At 40.0% G+C, this 18,222-nt stretch overlaps 2 protein-coding genes across 2 annotated transcripts in view; one reads left to right on the top strand and one right to left on the bottom strand.

The window, feature by feature from the left end:
- Slc25a21 (solute carrier family 25 member 21) overlaps nt 1-1,582 on the top strand; it is a 571,282-nt gene extending 569,700 nt beyond the window's left edge. The window contains exon 10 of the mRNA XM_004649129.2: nt 753-1,582. Within this exon, the coding sequence (XP_004649186.2) occupies nt 753-814 (62 nt within the window). The 3' untranslated portion in view covers nt 815-1,582. The remainder of the gene's footprint in view (nt 1-752) is intronic.
- A 3,476-nt stretch (nt 1,583-5,058) lies between these two features.
- Pax9 (paired box 9) lies at nt 5,059-17,272 on the bottom strand. The gene is made up of 3 exons (XM_004649599.3): nt 16,456-17,272; nt 13,476-13,618; nt 5,059-5,313 (listed from the first exon to the last, which is right to left on the bottom strand). Exons 1-3 carry the CDS (start codon nt 17,270-17,272, stop codon nt 5,059-5,061), a joined length of 1,215 nt encoding a protein of 404 aa, XP_004649656.1.
- Between the last annotated feature and the right edge of the window lie 950 nt (nt 17,273-18,222).

Here is an 18,222-nt window from a genome sequence, read left to right as displayed (position 1 = left end):
TGAAATTATTTGTAAAGTTTTTCAATATAGCATTTTCACATAGCAATCTGTATTAGAAGCTGTGGGAGAAAAACCAGACTCATCTGTCAAGCACCATCTGATTTCCTTCATGAATGCCACTAAGACAATGCTAATTATAGTTCAGAGAGGTAAATCCTTCAGCTACATATGAGGAATCTAAAGGTGCATTCACAGGGAAGCCATGTGACCATTAATGACTAAGCTTGTCTATATTTATTTACTTTTAAAAATTAAAAATGGGGCTGGAGAGATGGCTTAGCGGTTAAGCGCTTGCCTGTGAAGCCTAAGGACCCCGGTTCGAGGCTCGGTTCCCCAGGTCCCACATTAGCCAGATGCACAAGGGGGCGCACGCGTCTGGAGTTCGTTTGCAGAGGCTGGAAGCCCTGGCGCGCCCATTTTTTCTCTCTCTCTCTGCCTCTATCTGTCTTTCTCTCTGTGTCTGTTGCTCTCAAATAAATAAATAAATAATTTAAAAAAAAATTAAAAATGCCTGAAAAAGAATCTGACAAGAAACGATGAAAGTTGCAGAAAGTAATAGGGAAAAAATGTATTTGAATACTCAAGATGGTCTTCACTTTACCCTGAGAATTTTCCACAAGAGTTTTATATCTATGTATCAGAGCTCCAGAACTGATTGCTCTAAAAGTCCCTGCCTGATAGATTGCTTCGGACCTCATGGGGTTTGACAGGGAATACCAGGGCTCTCTCAAAAAAGCTGTTTTCTTTTCTAGGTGGTGCAGTGATGTTGCTGGTGTATGAATATACCTATACATGGCTGCAGGAAAACTGGTGATGGCCAAAGAAGTGTTTTCCCCTTGGCATGATGGCGATTTGCCCCATGAAGAGGAGAGAAACTATTGGTCAACTAAGCTGAGCTTACAGTTATGAGGGGGGAAACTGCTTCCTCAAAAACAAAACCCGTTTTGATACTTTAGAAATTACCTTTACATAACTTGACATGATCTTTTGGGCCATGCACATAAAATTGTGAAAAGAAAAATAATATGAGGTCTTGAGGCATATAAGTTGAATATAAGTAAAATAGAAATCAGACTATTTCATAAAAGGTGCACACACTTTGTAACTTATGTTCCCTTTATACTGCTTCATGATGAAAATCATCATAATGATAATTTCTTCAAAGATGTCTACAGTTGCCTAAGTTCCTGAACATAAATTATTCTGTGGCTAATTCCTTGAGAATTATTCAAAGAAAGATTGAGTTTAAAAAAAAGATAAGCCAAAATTTAAATTTTTAATAAGGAATTTTTTTCCATTAATTTTTAAAAGGCAGACAGGAAATGTTTTTAAAGTACATTGAAATGAGAGCAGGAATTAGAGAGACTAAAAAGGGGCCATGAGATGTGAACAAAGGAAGCTTTAAGGCACTAGGTAAGATAATATACACAGCAGATCTCTTCCTAAATCTCCTTTATATTTCACCTGGTTACTTAAATGTTGTGTTAATAAATATTTTAAAATCACAATATCTGGTCTTTCATTACAAATAGGATATGTATTCTATTAAATGGCTTTCTTTTACATGGTTCACTTGGAAAACAAATTTAATCATTGAAATATTTGAATATTAAGTCACAAACTGGAAGCACTCCTTGGGTGCATGTGTTGTCTTATTCACCTCCAAATATATTTTAAAGAACTCTTACTATGTCATTCTTAAAAAATGTGTGGAGTTAAAACTACAGTTTAAGTAGCAGCTTTAAGTATGAAATCTGTCTGCAATGCAATGTGTAAGATAAAAGCACATTCTTAGCATTTTCAAGGATTCTTGTACTAACATGCACTCTAAAAAGTAGCTTTTTGGTTTTGCTATAAACCAATGTTGATTTTAAATCTGAATGCTGAAATGATGCTAGTTCAGTGGCTAAAGTCAACAAAATTACCTTCATATTCTAGATGACATCTATAAGCAACTAATATGGGACTATTTTACTGTAGTATTTTGAAAAGAAAAAATAAAGATGACATAATTATTCATTTTTATTAATTTAGAGCATTTGAAGTATAAAAATAAAAGGCTTTATGACACACTGTATATACATACATAGCCTTCTGTTGTACATCCTCACCAACAGCTTTTCCATTTACATTTCAGCCAAATATTCAATGTGGGTCATGTGAGACAGAAAACCGAGAGAATGTTATCTGTGTTGCATGACTGCATTCTATCCTTCCAGGTAATATGTTCTAGCATCCTATGAGAAAGAGAGCATACTATATACCCAAAGGCCATCAAGGTGACCCTTGCACCTCTGTGTGGATAGGATGAAAAAGGATTTCTGAAGAGGTGCATTTGCTTATTTAACAACATTTTACCCTATATAAAAAAAGGTTGACATTAACCAATGTTTAAAAATCAAATAATCCTAACTCTCTTATTCCATTTCCCTTCTCTTAGTTTTAAAAGGGCTTCAAATCATAATTGGCTTTGAATAGACAACTATATTTAAGCTGCCTATTGCCAGTTTGAAATTACTCCATGTGAATCTACTATTGCTATAAAAATACCTAAGAAGAGAAATAAAAAGGAAAAAGAAAACTTTGAAACCATTAATATTAATTTTTAAAATATAAGAATAAGAAAAAACTATAAATAACAATAAGATTTCTTAATTTAGATAAGGAAAATAACATTATTAGTTGTGTTTCCATATAAACAACTGACATTTTTAAAACCCCTAAATAGTCACCTAAAAACAATGGATAAAGAATAATTCTGTACCTTAAGTCAGTTTGTAGATGGCAGGCAAGTTCCTTTTTGGTATAGTTTTAAAATCTCCACCAAAATATTGGGCTGGATCTTTATGCCATTTGGTTTAGAATCTATCTTCTCACCACACAGAGGACTCCAGATGTCAAAGAGGAGTTTGATCAAAGGAAGACTACGGACCTGAGAGTTCATCTGCTGCTCTGCTGATTCTTCTCCTGAAGTTATAATCCTCTGTTTGTAGTAATGAATTTCAGTTGCTTTAGAAATGCGTGCAGTTCAAAGCCCTGTATAAGATATCTGCTGTTTGAAAAAAAAAAAAAAAAAGGGCCTCAAATATAGTGTGTGTGTGTGTGTGTGTGTGTGTGTGTGAAAAATCTGCCTACTGCTTATATCTTAGTGATTCAGAAAACTAGCTGACCTAACCACCTGAGTTTGAACAGAAGCAGTGAGACTGATGGGGTGGGGCTGGACACCATGTCAGCTGTGCTCAGCACAGGTACAGAGAAACCAAATCACCCAACAATGCATGTTCTACATCAGTATCAACGAGGGGCCCATTTAGTTATTGCACAGAATTCATAACAAAAAACTCATAACATATTAATATTCCAATAGATGAGTTGTACCCAGGCTTTTAAAAATGTATTTTGAAGCCTATATTACCAAGCTGGAAGAATGTCCTAAACAGAAGGGATATAAAATGCAGAACTCCATTGTTTTAAAATAGGACCTAGAATCAGATGCTCACACATACATACATGCATACATACATACATACATACATACATACATACATATCCCACAGCTCCATTATTAATAGTAAAGTTGAAAATAAATTGGTCTTTGGTCTAGAAAAACTTACAAATTAATATCTGTTCTATAACTCCAGAAATGAATAAAGGGAATTTGCTAAAATTAAATAGCATTTGTATTTCTAATACCAATACTAGTTTACCTCAAGTGAAACATGCTTCAGTACAACAATGTAAACTTCACAGCAAGCCATTGTTACATTCATTAAAGCAGAATTCCCCATTTTTTCTTTAAGTTACAATGTAATTTGGGGCTGAGATTGCTGAGCACACAGGTAAGCCAACAATAACAGTACAATTTAGTTTCACAGTGGTTTTCTGAACATAAAGTTCACTTTTAGCATCTTTGCAAAAACACTTCACATTAAACTTATTTCTAAGTGACTTCCTTTTGAGCCTTCTTTTACAGATGTTTTCCACCCTGTTGTCTTCCTATGCTTGGCATGTGTGTTATTTGATTACATGCAAAATGGGAGACTGGCTTATTTTGTCTGTGTTTTGAGTTCTCTGCTGTAGAAAGCAAGAGTCCTTCATAACATGTGGAGGCCTTCACTGCACACACCAAGACTTGGGGGCAAAGTGAGGTCCAGAAGCCCAAGCAGCCCACCACCAAACAGAGACAGAAACATTGTCAGAAAGTCACTTTTGGAAAAAAAAAAAAAAGTAAAAGAAAGAGAAAGAGAAAGGAAGAGAGAATGGAGAGGGAGAGAGGGAAAGAGAGAAAGAAGAAATAGGAGGACAAAAAGAAAGAAAATAGAAAACAACAGCAACAACAAAAATAAGTGGTGGGGTTGGGGAAAGGGAATGAAGATACAAATGCACCATCCAGAGTCCATATTTACAAACTAGCAGAAAATAGAAACATTGTATTGAACAAAGTCAAAACACCAAGAGGAGCTAATTAGAGATTGTTTGGGTTCTATACATGTTTTTCAACAAAATAGGTCATGTCTTAAAAATAAGGAAAAGATCACTCAAGCAAGTCAGTTATTGATTGGTTTCCTAATGATGAATTAAGGCTTACTTGGTCACCTTATTTGATTAGAGGGTGTAGCAGAACCTTTATTTTTCTACACGTGTTTTCCTTTATTGATTTTGCAAAATCTCAATGATTGCACGTTTCAAAAGCTCAGGTTGATTTCAAATAAATATACATGTGTGGTTTTACCAAAGACTAGTTTTCAAAAGTTCTTTAAGCCCTTTGAGGGGTGTAGGTTTCTTCACTATGTTACAAGTATGGGGACAACACAAATGTCTCATTCAATCCTTAAAGCTGCTTTTTGTTTTTAAACCCTAAAGTTTTGTCAGGTTTCCTGCAAGAAAGAGGTTATAGCAAAAAATATATATATATATTTAAGAGTCATCAGCACAAAAAATGTGCATCCATAAAGCCAGATCTTGAGGCAGGAGGGGTGGGATGTGAAACCTGGAAATCAGGGGAGGATGTGCTGAGACCAGAGACCCATGTGAAGCTGCTGAAGACGGAAGTTCCCATCAGAGTGCAGAAGCAGTGACAGAATGGCTACTTTCTCTGGCTGCCTGCATTCCCTTGAAAGCTAGTGAGGCAGGAATATCACAGTTGTGGGGGGACAGTGGGGTGCCACCGGCATGTTGCCACCCATGTCCAGTAACATAACCAGAAGGAGCAGCACCGTAGGTCATGTAAGGTGACACCTGGGCTGGGGTAGGGTAAGGAGCCATGCTGGATGCTGACACGAAACTGCTCACAGCTGGGAGACCATTTGGTGCCTGAGAGGAAGAGAGAAGAGAAAAATAATCACGTGACAGTAGTCAACATCTCACAGGTTCTTAGAAAAAAGCAGGGTATAAACTCTGAGCAAGTTAACAATATTCTCACTATTTTCTGATTCTTCCCCCATCTCAGATTTAACCATATCTTACTTTGACCCAGAGGCACCCACAGTCTTATTACTTAAACAAATACAATTCTGGGAAATAAGATGTTCCTTTCACAAGTTTTGAAGAAGCTACAACCAGAAAATTCAGAGTTCTTTTGTGATTTGGAAGTATAGGAAGGAGGGGCAGAGTGAGGAAAGAATCCTTGAGTAATTAGCCTGAGAACTTCAGCTACTCACATTGCCTTTGTTAAGTTTCACAGTACTTGGATTTTGCTTGGCTCTTTTATTGAAGCCTGTGATGGGGCCCTGTTGGTGTAGGCACACAGTGTGGGGTTGTTACACTAGAAACTCAAAATGAGCAAACATTTTGCTAAACAAATCATGGACCTTATTTTAAAATGTCATGTTGAAAATGACTATTGGACAAAGGACATGTAAAAGTCATCACTCTGTCTAGTGAGAGCTTTACTATTGGTTGTCATTGATTTTTTTGTTTTATTTCATTTTGCTTTCATAATAAAGATTAGGGGTATTTTTTGTACAGCCATTTTATCAGTAAGGAAATTGTCCATACAAAAGAACTGCAATTGTGTACTTACAAAGCTATTGTGCTCTTTTTTAAGCCATATAGACAAATTTATTGAAATAAATTTTTATGTAAAATCTTTGTTTGCAAACAAAATGTAACAATCTTGGCAGGCAAGCCTGCCTAGAAACCAGTGCTTTCTTGGCATCTAATAAATTATTGTTGGTATCGTTACTATTAACAACAGCAAAAACACCCTGATTTTTAATCCTGCTCTGGCATGAGCACTCCCCACCCTTCTTCAAGCGGCTTAGTATTTTCCCCCCTTAGTTTCTACAGTGCTTAAAGATTAAAAAGTAAATCCTGTTTCCTGGTAGTGACTCGAATGGACTAGTACATCAGCATAGTTCTAGTGAAAATATAGTATAAATACTCTAATTGTATCAGAAAACATGATGCAATCCTTAGAACACAGTAAATTAGAAATTTGTTAGATACATTGTCCAATTACAACAGAAACTGCTTTGTTTTGTGAGCGTGAAATTGAACCCAAGGACTGGCCCATGTTAAGCCTGCCACCGACCTGTATCCCATTCCCTCCCTATCCCAGAAATTGTTTTCTTATTTAACTCATTTGGTTATAATTTTTACTTCTCCATCAATAAGAATTATGGGATCTCAGAAAGTATTTTCTCAATGTAAAGTGTGCACACATGTACACACACAATGGGTAGGATATATAAATGGATATAATTTAGCATTTCTTACAAAATTCTGATAAAAGTTAACCTTAGTTTTGGTCTATAAGAATATGCACCTTGTGTTCTTCTGCTTATCAATGTATATTCTTTTAAATACAGTGAAGGAGGTCAGTAGAAGATGTCTCAGCAATTAAAGCAATTGCCTGCAGAGCCTAATGACAGGGTTTGATTCCCCAGTACCCATGTAAATCCAGGTGCAAAAAAGTGGTATATGCATCTGGCATTTGTTTGCAGTGGCAGGAGGCCTTAGGATGCCCATTCCCTCTCTTACTCTATCTCTGTTTGTAAATAAATAAATAAAAATATTTTTAAAAAACAGGGAAGGAGAAAAGAAATAACATTTCTTGAGAATTTCCTATATCCCTGGCATCAACATATTACACAAAATTATGAGGATTGGTGAACTGTATGGCAGTGCATATAAACTGTTTGGATTATCACAATTGCAAGATAATCTATTATTAAACAATGCAATGTCCAATTGGTATTAAAATTTATTTTCTTAAAACAGTATCTCACTGTGTACACCAGGTTGGTCTCAAACTCATGAGCTTTCTGCCTCAGCCCCTCCTGTGCATAACCTCTATATCCTGCAGAAATGAAAATACAGTTCAAGGGGTTCCCAAGATGTTATTTTTGAACAAAGTACATAATTATTAACAAAGAAACCATTGCACAGCACTGTAGAACAAAACTAAACTCTTGTCTTCCTTTTTACATGTGTATATAGATGAAGGTATTTAGCCATTTAGAAATTTATATATTTTAAAGAATTGATTGTTTCTGTCTGAAGAAGGGTCTACCGCAACATATCATGCTATTTTCCTGGATAGTTAGAAAATGTATGCAGTTTGACTTCAAACTAGAGTGTCTATCAAGTTACAAAGAAAATGTCCTTTAGGATAAGTGTTTTCCTAAAATGAAAAGAAAAAAGCAATCCTTAACCTTATTACAACAAAACCTCTCAGCTTTCCTTTGGGTTATATGACTTAGATTGGGACGTGAGGGGGCGGAGTCAGTTTTCTCTTAATTTTTCATTTTGCTGGTGATGTTCAGATTTCAAAATTTGAGGGGGGAAGGTAAAAGCAAGAGGAAAAAATTTTGTTTCAAAATACCCCTGCCTCTAGCCACCTTCACCACTCATTCCAGTGACTCAATAAATATCAATTTTCTTACTATTAATTTTGAAACATGACATTAGTAAAAGAAATAAATCTCTACTGGGTAGAGTAATTGTTATTTATAAAGCAATCACTGAAAGTAAAATTTTCCACCACAAGGGAAAACAACTAACTGCAGGTAGCATTGATGTTTGTTTATTCCTTCCAATAAAAGAGTACATGACTTAAACTCCTCAAATCTGTTTAATGTTTTCAGTGAAGGGCATGTAATTAATCTGAAAAGCTAGTTAGGCTGAGTAGAGACTACCAAATGTACACCATAAATACAGTGGGACCAAACATGTTAAATTACTCTATTTAATTGGATTGTAAATATGATTTATAAATCAACTAACATATGGAATCCCCAGGGAAGAGTAAACAAATTTTCCAAATGAAGCCTCAGCAGTGGGCAAGTAATGGAAATCTCAGTTTTCAAAATGACTTTACCTAAATATTTCATAAATAAGACTTTAACCATCAACCCCTTCTTAATATAGATCCTCTGTGAAGGCTTTCCTTCATGAGAACTCTTTCCTCTGAAAGAGCTCTGTAAGACTCCTCTCTATAGCCACCCATCTTAGACCTAATTTTGGGAAGAACACTGACTATAACAAACCATAGAAGACCAAATTACACATCCTGGAGAAAGTACACCATGGTCTTTGTTTTAGTTTTTCATTTGTTTTAGTTTTTCATTTGTTTTAGTTTTTCATTTGTTTTAGTTTAATTTAGCCACATTTGCAGTTTTAGTAAAGGATGTCCATTAAAGGAAATGATCTAGAAAAGTAGTCAAAATGCAATGTAGTTGTAGTCAAGGATGTCATGAAGAGTCAAAGTATGAGACTGTGTTCACTTGTTCTAAAACAACATCAAAGTTTTGTTTCCAGTTAAAAAAAATTTTAAAAAGAAATAGTATGTATGCTGAAAGGCTGTACTGGCAGAAGTGAAGATTAGAAAGTAAAGGCAAGGATCTCCTTAATCATCTGTATCCCCACAAAATGAGACACCTCAGAAGCATTTCATAAATAAGTTACTGGAGGTTTGTAAAGTAAAATGCATGGTTATCTTGCTTTAAGAACAAAACAAAAGGCCAGGCACCCTTTATCACAAAAGAAGCATTACACTTGAAGTAAGAAAAATGCAGAAAACTGTTGGAAAAAGTAAATAAAAGTCTAACCTGGCTATTTCATTATTTATGATTGTTCCACATGTTCCACTTCCTTCACAAACACAGATGTACAGAAATGCATTAGCATCCAAACAATTGTGACCAAGGGGTGGTGGGGATGGGATGTGGGGACCTGGTATGTCAACAGTCTGGCAATTAGGGGTTATAGACTACTTTTCAGATTTGGGGATTTTTCTACCAAATATCTTCTTGCAATGAAAATGCAAGTAGCAGTTAATAATAAATGCAAATGCTAGATCTTCTACCTACATCTATAAATCACTCATCACATTTACCTGGTTCTTCCCTTCTCATAAAATGAGTTGACTTTTGCTTTACAATAGAATAGGTTAAACAACAAATGGAGCTGTGCTTTTCTTAGAATTTCAATTTTGGTTTCATTAAAAAAAAAAAAAATTCAAGTCTGAAGACAGGTTTTCTCTGTGAAATTTTATTCCTCTCTTCTTAATTTATTATGTAATGACCTAGTAGAACAAATAGGGTAAAATGAAATAGCAGTTTTAAATATGCTTTCAACACTCATGCAAGAGGATTTTAATTACTTTTAGTTATCACATTGTAAATCTAAATGTCTCCTGTAGGCAATAGGAAGCCACTTTGGTATATCTTTCTCTCAATTCTGTTTATAAAATGTTATTGAAATTGATATAGCCTTCATATTTTAATTTTGTTTTATTTTGTATTGAGTTGACACATATAATTGTACATGTTTGTGCAGTACATTGTAATGTTTTTATACATGTATACATTGTATAGTGACCAAGTCACCAGGCACACCAAATACCTCCAACATTTGGCATTCCCTTGTAAGAACACTCACAATCTTCTTTTCTACTTATCTTGAATTTGGAATCTTTCAAATTATCTTTTGCTGCCATTCATCAATATATAACTAATTTAGTTTGAAAATATACTGCTTAAAATTTCATCAGAACTAAGAGTTGTTTTCATAGTAGATAAGATGAATTTCAAAAACAATTGGCATTTGTATAAGATTTCATTCTCTATAAAATTACAAATTATTTAACAAAATTTAACTCTATTTCCTTTGAAGTAAACTCTACAACTTCCTTTCTATCTTCATGAAAACAGTATATTCAGGACTTTTTAAAATTGCATTTGTGTTTTAATTAGTATACAAAGTTTTAAAAATAATGCACTAGGAAAATTATATTCAGAATTATGACAGTATCGTCATTTCCAAAGCAATGTACAAAAAAAATGCTTTGTGATATTTTGGATCATCTTTAAGAATTTAACTATTTTCACAACTTGCTTTAATCTGCACTTTCTTGTCCAAGTATTTATAATTTACTTTCTATTTCTGGCATCTCAATTTGCAACTAACATCATGTTAAATTTACTACCTGACTTAACATATTAAACTCCAAAATGAAGGTACTGAAATTTTGCAAATCTATCATTTATATGTACCAGATATCTGCTATATTTTTCTGAGGAAGTAGTTCTAGTTGGAGAAAAAAAATATAAACTGAACAAAATAAGGTGCTAATTAACTGTTTCAGGGTAAAAGACAGACCTATTTCAGTCCCCTCCATTTCTCTATTTGGTGTTCTTTTTCCATAGATCACATACACTTGAGAACTCATGCTTTAGGCAGAAGCAAACCAGTTCTTGGGAACAACAGAACAGCATTGTCATGTTGTCCTTCAGAATTAGATGAGAGTGAGGATTTGTGCCCAATGTTAAATATAGCTGAAAAATCTAAAGTAAATATCCTCAGGTTTAGGCAAGAAAGACTTCTTAATGGGATAAAAATTTGAGTCACAGTAAAAAATGTATAAGGGAAATCTGAATATTCGAAACTAAATTTCAAAAACAACAGTAGGTAGGTATATAGCTGAAATGTGTATACAGTTCTAATTGCTAGGGATAAGGCATCCTTCTTTGCAGTTTAAGCTTAAAATATAAATCCTAGATTACAGTAACTATTACTGTCAGTAATGAGTTGTCCATTCAGCCGTTTAGTAATTTTATAGGTACCTTCCAAGAAAATATGTTCTAAGCCCTCTGATCCTGAATTCTCAATTTCTCCTTTTATAAACTAAAGTGAAACTGGTATTCTATAAACTACACTATTTGATAACTGTAAAGACACAAAGGTAGTATGGGCAAACTTTTTCAGTTTCTCTTTGTTGAAGACTTTGAAGTGTTGTCAGTCACACAGATGGGCAGAATATGGTGATAATTGAGGGGAATTTTTCTACAACTAAAGCTTCTTTTGAAAACTAAGAGAAGTACACATCTATTTAACATACTTTCTGCATTTTTAAGAGTGTATGTTACTATCTAATCTTATTCTTCTCAATGAAATAAATCAACATCTAAAGTAAACAGATGGCTCACTTAGCATATATTCAGCACTAGGCACTATTCTGATCATTATGATAGAGCTTGTATTGTCCTTAGAAAATTTCCAGGTTTTGAAATTTTATGTCACTTGAACTATCTACTTACATGTAGAAAAACAAATATTTTTAAATATTAGCTTGCTATAAGTACAGTTTTATTCTGGGGGGACCTTTTCTAAATGTTTAGGGCAATATTTTGTCCACTTATTTCCTTAAGCTGCTTGCCTTTATAGAACTAATAATTCAGTGATTTAGAGTTCAACATGACTGATTACAGAGCAGATTGTTTCTAATTATGTTTAAATTTTTCATCTTAAACAAATAGCCAGCTTAGTTTTGAGATATATTATAAATTAACCATTTCTAAACAAACTTTGCTACCAGATACATACATAATGCAAGGTAGAAAAGTAAAAAAAAACTCTAAAGTTAAAGTTGTTTTTGATTATAAAACTGCTTTTTACACAAACTGTGTTCACCAGCTACTCATGAGGATTAGAGCCTATTTTTCTGCGTTATACTTCACAGTGTTATTCCAAGAAATGACCTAGTAACAAGGAGCACTGAACACCTGCTAAGTGCTTGTACTCCCCTGTTCGCTCTCTATCCCTCCTATTGTTTGCCACAACTGTTTGACTGTTTTTCTACTGTGGGCTTTCTAAATAAAATATCTTCTTATACATAGCCCTTGCTTTTAAATGTCAATCTTTAGCTGCCATTTCTAAGCACAGGCAAGATTTTACAAATGCTTACTGAGTGCCCTGTGGGTGCATTGTCTCTTGATGGTGAGACTAGTATTTCCTTATTCTAAAGATGAAGAAATTGAGGCTCTAGAAAATTAAATTGCTTGCTTAAAAAGCAGTGATATCAAGACAGTGGTGTTCCTAAACATTGTCCTCACTACCTCTCTTGTGAACTGTCAGTTTTGTAAAAGAAAATGAAGGACGCAGCCTCGAATGTCTCCTTGATGACAGGAGAAACAGACCAAGGATAACTTCTAAAGCACTCTGTCAAAAGCTGGGACAGAATAAGCAGTGGAAATGTAATTGTTAGAGCATGTGATGACCAAGATTTCCCCAAGCAGATAAGAACGTTAAGTTCCACTCAATATTAAAGGCTGATTTGAACAAATGCAACGTTAAGTTTTAAAACCTCAACAAAACGAAAACTAAGTATTTTAAGACTTTGGAATCCGGAGATGAAGAAATTTACAATTACTCAAGTTTGCTCAGGAAAACTTTAAACTTTCAGTCCAGCTTTTAAGAGTTTTGAACTCTTGATTCCAGTGATGAATTTAGATTCAGACTCGGGCTTTTGCTGTAGTGGCTGCTTAGCTTTTCTCAAGAGGGAAAAAAAAAAAAAAAAACACGAGTGTTTTAAATTTTCTTTCCGAGAGTAGGGGGAGGGATAGAGGGAAGGAAAGAAAAATTAAACGGTCCACAGCCAGTCCGTATAATTTGAGGTTTTCTCACTAACCTCCCTTGGGAAATTACGATGTGACCTTTAATCGGGAAATGGTAACTTTATTACGTTTATCTGGTTGCCTCTCTTCCATGATCGCAGGACAAGCTGGACACTTGCTAGCCGCCACCCCGCCACCGCAGGGGAATTGTCCGTGCACAGCGGCGGGCCAGGCTTGGTTGCAGGAGGCTCTGACGTCCAAGGCTGACAGGCCAGACACTTCCCTCTGAAGCTCCTCCTTGGGTAACTAGCCCAACCCGGCAGAAAAGACTTTCAAACTCCAGAAGCCACCAGGCCTCGAGGTGCTGCCCTAGGCTGAGTTTAGGGAGCCCCCTGCTCCAGGGGTTATGTGCCCTACTGGACACCCGGACCCCTAGTGGGGCTCAAAGCCAACACTCAGCCAGCAAAGGGCAGGCCTGGGTCCTCAGGGCTGGGTATTTAGCTCTAGGCAGCTACAGGTAGCCAGCCCGGATTCCCCTCGGTTAATGCCCTGTGTCTTCCAGCTCCCAACCCCCCTGACAATCACATGGCCCACCTGACCAAGTCCTCTCCTCCTCCTCCTCCTCCTCCTCCTCCTCACCTGGCCGTACTTGGCTTCCTGTTCCAAGGCTCCCTTCTCCAGCCCATTCACTGCGTGCGGGGCAGCGGCAGGGAAGTTGTTGCGGCCCAGGCTGCTCCACTCCTCCACCTTGGGGCTGTGATAGGGGGAGCTGTCGCTCACTCCTGGGAAGTAGATAGATGTCAGACTGACAACCTAACCCCAGCGCCCCCTCCTAAGACTCGAACCACAGAGCTCCAGGGGTAAGGCCTCTGGTTGGCCCTTTGCGCTAGGCCTCAAAGGGGTGGAGGGATCAGACCCAGTCTCCGGGACTTCCAGCCTCCAGCTGGGCGAAATTTTACTGGCCTAAAAGTAGGTCTCCCAGTTGTTTCACCCATTCCTAAAGGAAGTCCCCCCCCCTCTTTTATTTCTTTTTCAAACAGCCTTTGATTTCCCTCCTCCCTTCTTGGTCTCCCAGGGAAAGGAATGGAAGAAACTTAAGAATTTTCCAAAATAGAAAAAAAAAATCGAAACTGGTGAAGTTGGATGTCTGTTCTCCATCTCTCCAAGTCTAATCCCAGGACCTACTCGAGGAAGGATGACAAAGCTTTGGTACTGCGTCAGTCTAAAAAGGAAGTAAGAAATGCTCACTGCACTGTGGCATCTGGTACTTAAGGTCAACAGACAGAACGAAAGCCCTGTAAAGTCCTTTGCAAACAAATAACCAAGTGATGCCCACAATACACATGCAAAATATACTTACCCAGATTTTTCACCTTGTGTGTGGGGGACTAACCTACATGTGTGCACCGTCCCCACACACTAAATGAGCACGTTTGCATGCACGTTAGTAAATAAATAAATAAGTAAGTAAATAAATAAATAAAAGTCTGTAATTACCACTGTAAATACCATAAGGATTCGTGGTACAGTTATAGAGAGATATGCTGTTAAGTATTAAAAGCAAAAATGAAATAAAAACTAAGAAAATGAAAATGGAATTCAGTGTTGAGAAGTAAATCCACCCATTATACTTTCTGTTCTTGAAGGAGAGATACAAAGATAAATATATATTACACTACACCTATGGCTGTGCATTTTGAATCTGGTATCTTTAAGTAATGTGAAGTAATGTGAAAAACAAAATATTTGAAGACCAAAAGTAATATATTTTGTCTCTGGATCCTATGCGTCAAAGTTTGGCAATGCCATTATAACTTAACTTTAAACACTTCTATCTGACATAGTGCTTCAGAGGGGTGATGATTTGGGGAAATTATGTTTTTAGATATATATATTTGTAAGAAACAGGTTGTTTAAAACTAGTTTCTGGAACAAACATCTCCAAGTAAGACCTGCTTCCCTCCATAGCCCAGTATTTTCCTAACTGACATTTGGTCTGATAGTAGAGTCCCTAGGGAAGAAAGGTTTTCTTGTCAACTGTCAGCCTTTTTTTTCACTGCACCCCTCTCCCCCTAAGGAAATAGGCTGTATTCCTATTTCTGCACCAGAGAACCATGATTTAGGCCAGAACTGCCCGACTCTGCCTTCTTAGCCAAAAGGCAGTTGGTGGGCACAAGACTGAAGTTATCTTAGGAAACTGAGATTCCCCCTGTGAGCCCCCATTTCTGCTGATCTCACACTTTCCCATGAACAGGGGCTTCCTTTAAATGTCAGTGAGGTCAGTTTATCCTATAAATCAAGGGCAAACTCTCTCCAAATAGCTCCAACTAAGACAAAACTGGACTCTTCAGTCAGAAAACAAGATGATGAGAAAGCATGGTCCTGCTTTGATTACTTTAAAAGGTAATTGTGTTGATGTGGTGGCAACTGCAAAAAGCAGGAAATAATTAAAGAAACTATTTTCCTTTTTTCTATTTAATTTTTCCTGCACACTTCTTTAAATTTACACTGAGAAGTCAAGATGGCCAGCTCTTTATCTCCCCTCTATTTAAATTTCACAGCTTAGAGCATTTTGACTCTCCACTCTCCCTATATCAGGAAAGAAGCTTGCCTTTTTAAATTGATTTTTTTTTAACAGCACAGTAAAAGAAAATAAACTCTAGCCTCCCGCAGAAGCCAGAATGGAAGGGAGCAGTGCTCTGGAATTTTCCTGAACCCGAAGAAAACACTCTCAGGACAAAAGGTTCGGGATAAGAAAGGGAAAACAGCAACATCAGTGTGGTGCGACAGTGGCACCAGTGGAAACGGCCAGAGCTAGATAAGCGTCCACTCGTGTCCGGGGACAGTGTTCTCGGATACAAGGAGCCCCGAGGAAAGCGGTGGGCTGAGGGAAAAGGAGAGAAAAGAGCAGAGTGGATAACAGAATGACCAAGCGTTGTATGGCTGTCATTGCAGTGACGCCTGTTAAGGGAGGGAGAAAAAGGGAGACAGACAGACAGAAACAACAGAATGAATAAGCTATACAAGCAAGTTACTAGTAGTAACCAAGACCCCCGTTTCCGAGGAAAATGAAGTGAGGCATAAGAATGAAACCAATTAGGTGACATTTGAACTTCCTGTCTGAGCAAATTTGGCCTGATTGCCAGAATCCGAGAAAAATACTACAATATCCACTGCACGCGGGACTCCGCATCTGATCCCCGAGCAGGTTGCGGGCAGCGGCATCTGTGGTCAGACAGTCCCGGTCGGCTCTGGCCTCCAGGGCTGGGCCCCAAGTCCGCCGGCTGGTTGGCCGCGCTCTCGCTCTCCGAGTGAGCAAGCCGGCGGCGCGAGAGGCCGGGGAGGGCGGAAAATGCGAACCATGTGTTGGGGATGGGGAGATGTTATGGGTCTGGTAGTTTGAGATTCGGCTGGAGACTGTGTGTGGCAAGGAAACGAGGGGCAGGAGTTTCAAATTAATGAGATCAGGACACCACCCCCTGGGAAGACTCCTTACGTTTCCAAAAGAAAAAAGCCTCTGGTGGCTGGACAGACCCGAGACCACAGATATCGAGATCCCCCGAGTGGTGCCGGAACCCGCTATGTGGCACAGCCTCCCAGAGGACCACGGATCCCTTACCTTGGTCGGTGATGGAACGGATGCCCAGGATATCGGTAACAGAGTGAGAAGAGGGCCAGGTGCGTGGCATGGCCACCGAGCCCGGGATGGTGGGCACCCCCGGCGGCGTGGGCACCTTGGCGGCCGCGGCCGTGATGGGACTGGGGTAGGAGTAGATGTGGTTGTAGGGCAGCGCGGGCTGCGGCGCCGGCTGGTGCTGCTTGTACGAGTCGTAATGACCCTGCTGAGCCAAGTTGCCGATCTTGTTGCGCAGAATTCGGCTGATGGAGCTCACCGAGGGCACATTATACTTGTCGCACACGCCGTCCGCCAGCAGGCGGTCACGGATCTCCCAGGCGAAGATGCCCGGGTCCCTCTGCTTGTAGGTCCGGATATGTTTCACCACCGTCGGGGTGGTGACCCGGGGCTTGCTGCCCCCGATGGCTCCTGGCAAGATAGAGCCTGTTTCGTTGTAGCGTGCCAGAATCTTGCTGACGCAGCCGTGTGACACCCGTAGCTGACGGCTGATATCACAAGGTCGGATGCCCAGTTGGGCTAGTTCCACGATCCGAAGCCGAATGGCGTTGGGCAGCGGCCTTCCGTTCACGAACACTCCTCCCAGCTGGTTCACCTCCCCGAAGGCCGGCTCTGCAAAAGGAGCACACAGCGCGCCAAGACGCGCACCCGCTGCTGGGGACGGTCGCCAGCCACCCGGCCTGCGCGAGCGTCCGGAGGGGGTGGCGGCAGCGCTAAAGCCCCCGCCCCCAACCGCTGGCACTGTCCCGGGACATCCACGCACGACCCCAAAAAAGGCTGCGACCGAGCCCCCACCCCTCATCTCCCCGCCTGGCGGACTCCGGCAGTGGACAAGTGGAGAGACGCGAGGAAGGCCGCCCTGAATATTCCAGAGTCTCCGAAGCGGGGCGGGGAGATGGGTGTTGACGCCAGAGCGCGCCCCTCCTCGCCGGCTGGAGCACCAAAGGGCTTAGGCCGCTGCACCCCTGCCATCACCCCATCCCCGGGGACCCCCGAGGTTTGACAAAGTTTAGGGGAAGCTGGGGAGGGGGTTCGGTGTTGTTTGCTCAAGCGAACGAGTGTGAAGCAAAACTTGGATCGCCCCCGGGGCTGCTAGGGCGCGCGGACGCCTTGGCTCGCTTCTCTTTAAAACTCGGAATATGGCATCGAGAACGACCTAGGAGGGAGCGTTCAGATGGAGCTGTGACTCTGAGCGCGTTCCCACGTTTCGCAGGACCCCGGCGAAGCCGCTGCGGACTGGGGAGCGCGCGCGCGCCCTCCCTCCCTCCCTCCCTGGGCGCCCGCCCTCCCGCCCCGCGCGGGCGCTACTGCGTCCCCCGCCGCCGCTCACCCATTGCTCCGAGCGGTACCACCGGCGGCCCCAGCTCCGCACTGTCGCGCGCGGACTTTCCTCGCGGTGTCACCGGCCCGACCCGTTGCCGCTCCCGGCTGCCCTCTGCCTCCTCGGCTTCTCCCAGGGAGGAGGCGACGAGAGCGCAAAAGGAAGGAGTAAAAGGAAGTCTGTGCCCGGCTGCAGGAGGCTTGAGTTCTGCATTTCAATCTAAGCAGCAACGTGGGCTGGGCCGAGCGGGGCGGGGCGGCTCCGTCTATCACTCACTAGGGGCACACCCCCAAAAGAGGCGGGCCCTGGGTGCGAGCTGAGTGGTGACTGGTGCGCGCCGGTGAGTGACAGCGCAGTCAGGGGAAACTCCTTCCGCTGTCTTCGTTTCTTTTTCTTTTCTTTTCTTTCTTTCTTTTTTTTTTTTTTTTCTT

The sequence above is a fragment of the Jaculus jaculus genome, chromosome 7, assembly GCF_020740685.1.
Source record: "Jaculus jaculus isolate mJacJac1 chromosome 7, mJacJac1.mat.Y.cur, whole genome shotgun sequence".
NCBI lineage: Eukaryota > Metazoa > Chordata > Mammalia > Rodentia > Dipodidae > Jaculus > Jaculus jaculus.
The sequence above is the reverse complement of the archived record's forward strand: the minus strand, read 5'-3'. Positions and strand labels throughout refer to the sequence as shown.

Excerpts from the sequence above, each read along its gene's own strand:
- Pax9 (XM_004649599.3), bottom strand. The coding sequence starts at position 17,272 with ATGAGGGGTGGGGGCTCGGTCGCAGCCTTTTTTGGGGTCGTGCGTGGA. Across the intron at positions 13,619-16,455 it reads CCGTTCCATCACCGACCAAG|GAGTGAGCGACAGCTCCCCC; the intron begins GTAAGGGATCCG and ends TCTACTTCCCAG. Across the intron at positions 5,314-13,475 it reads AGGAAGCCAAGTACGGCCAG|GCACCAAATGGTCTCCCAGC; the intron begins GTGAGGAGGAGG and ends TCTTCCTCTCAG.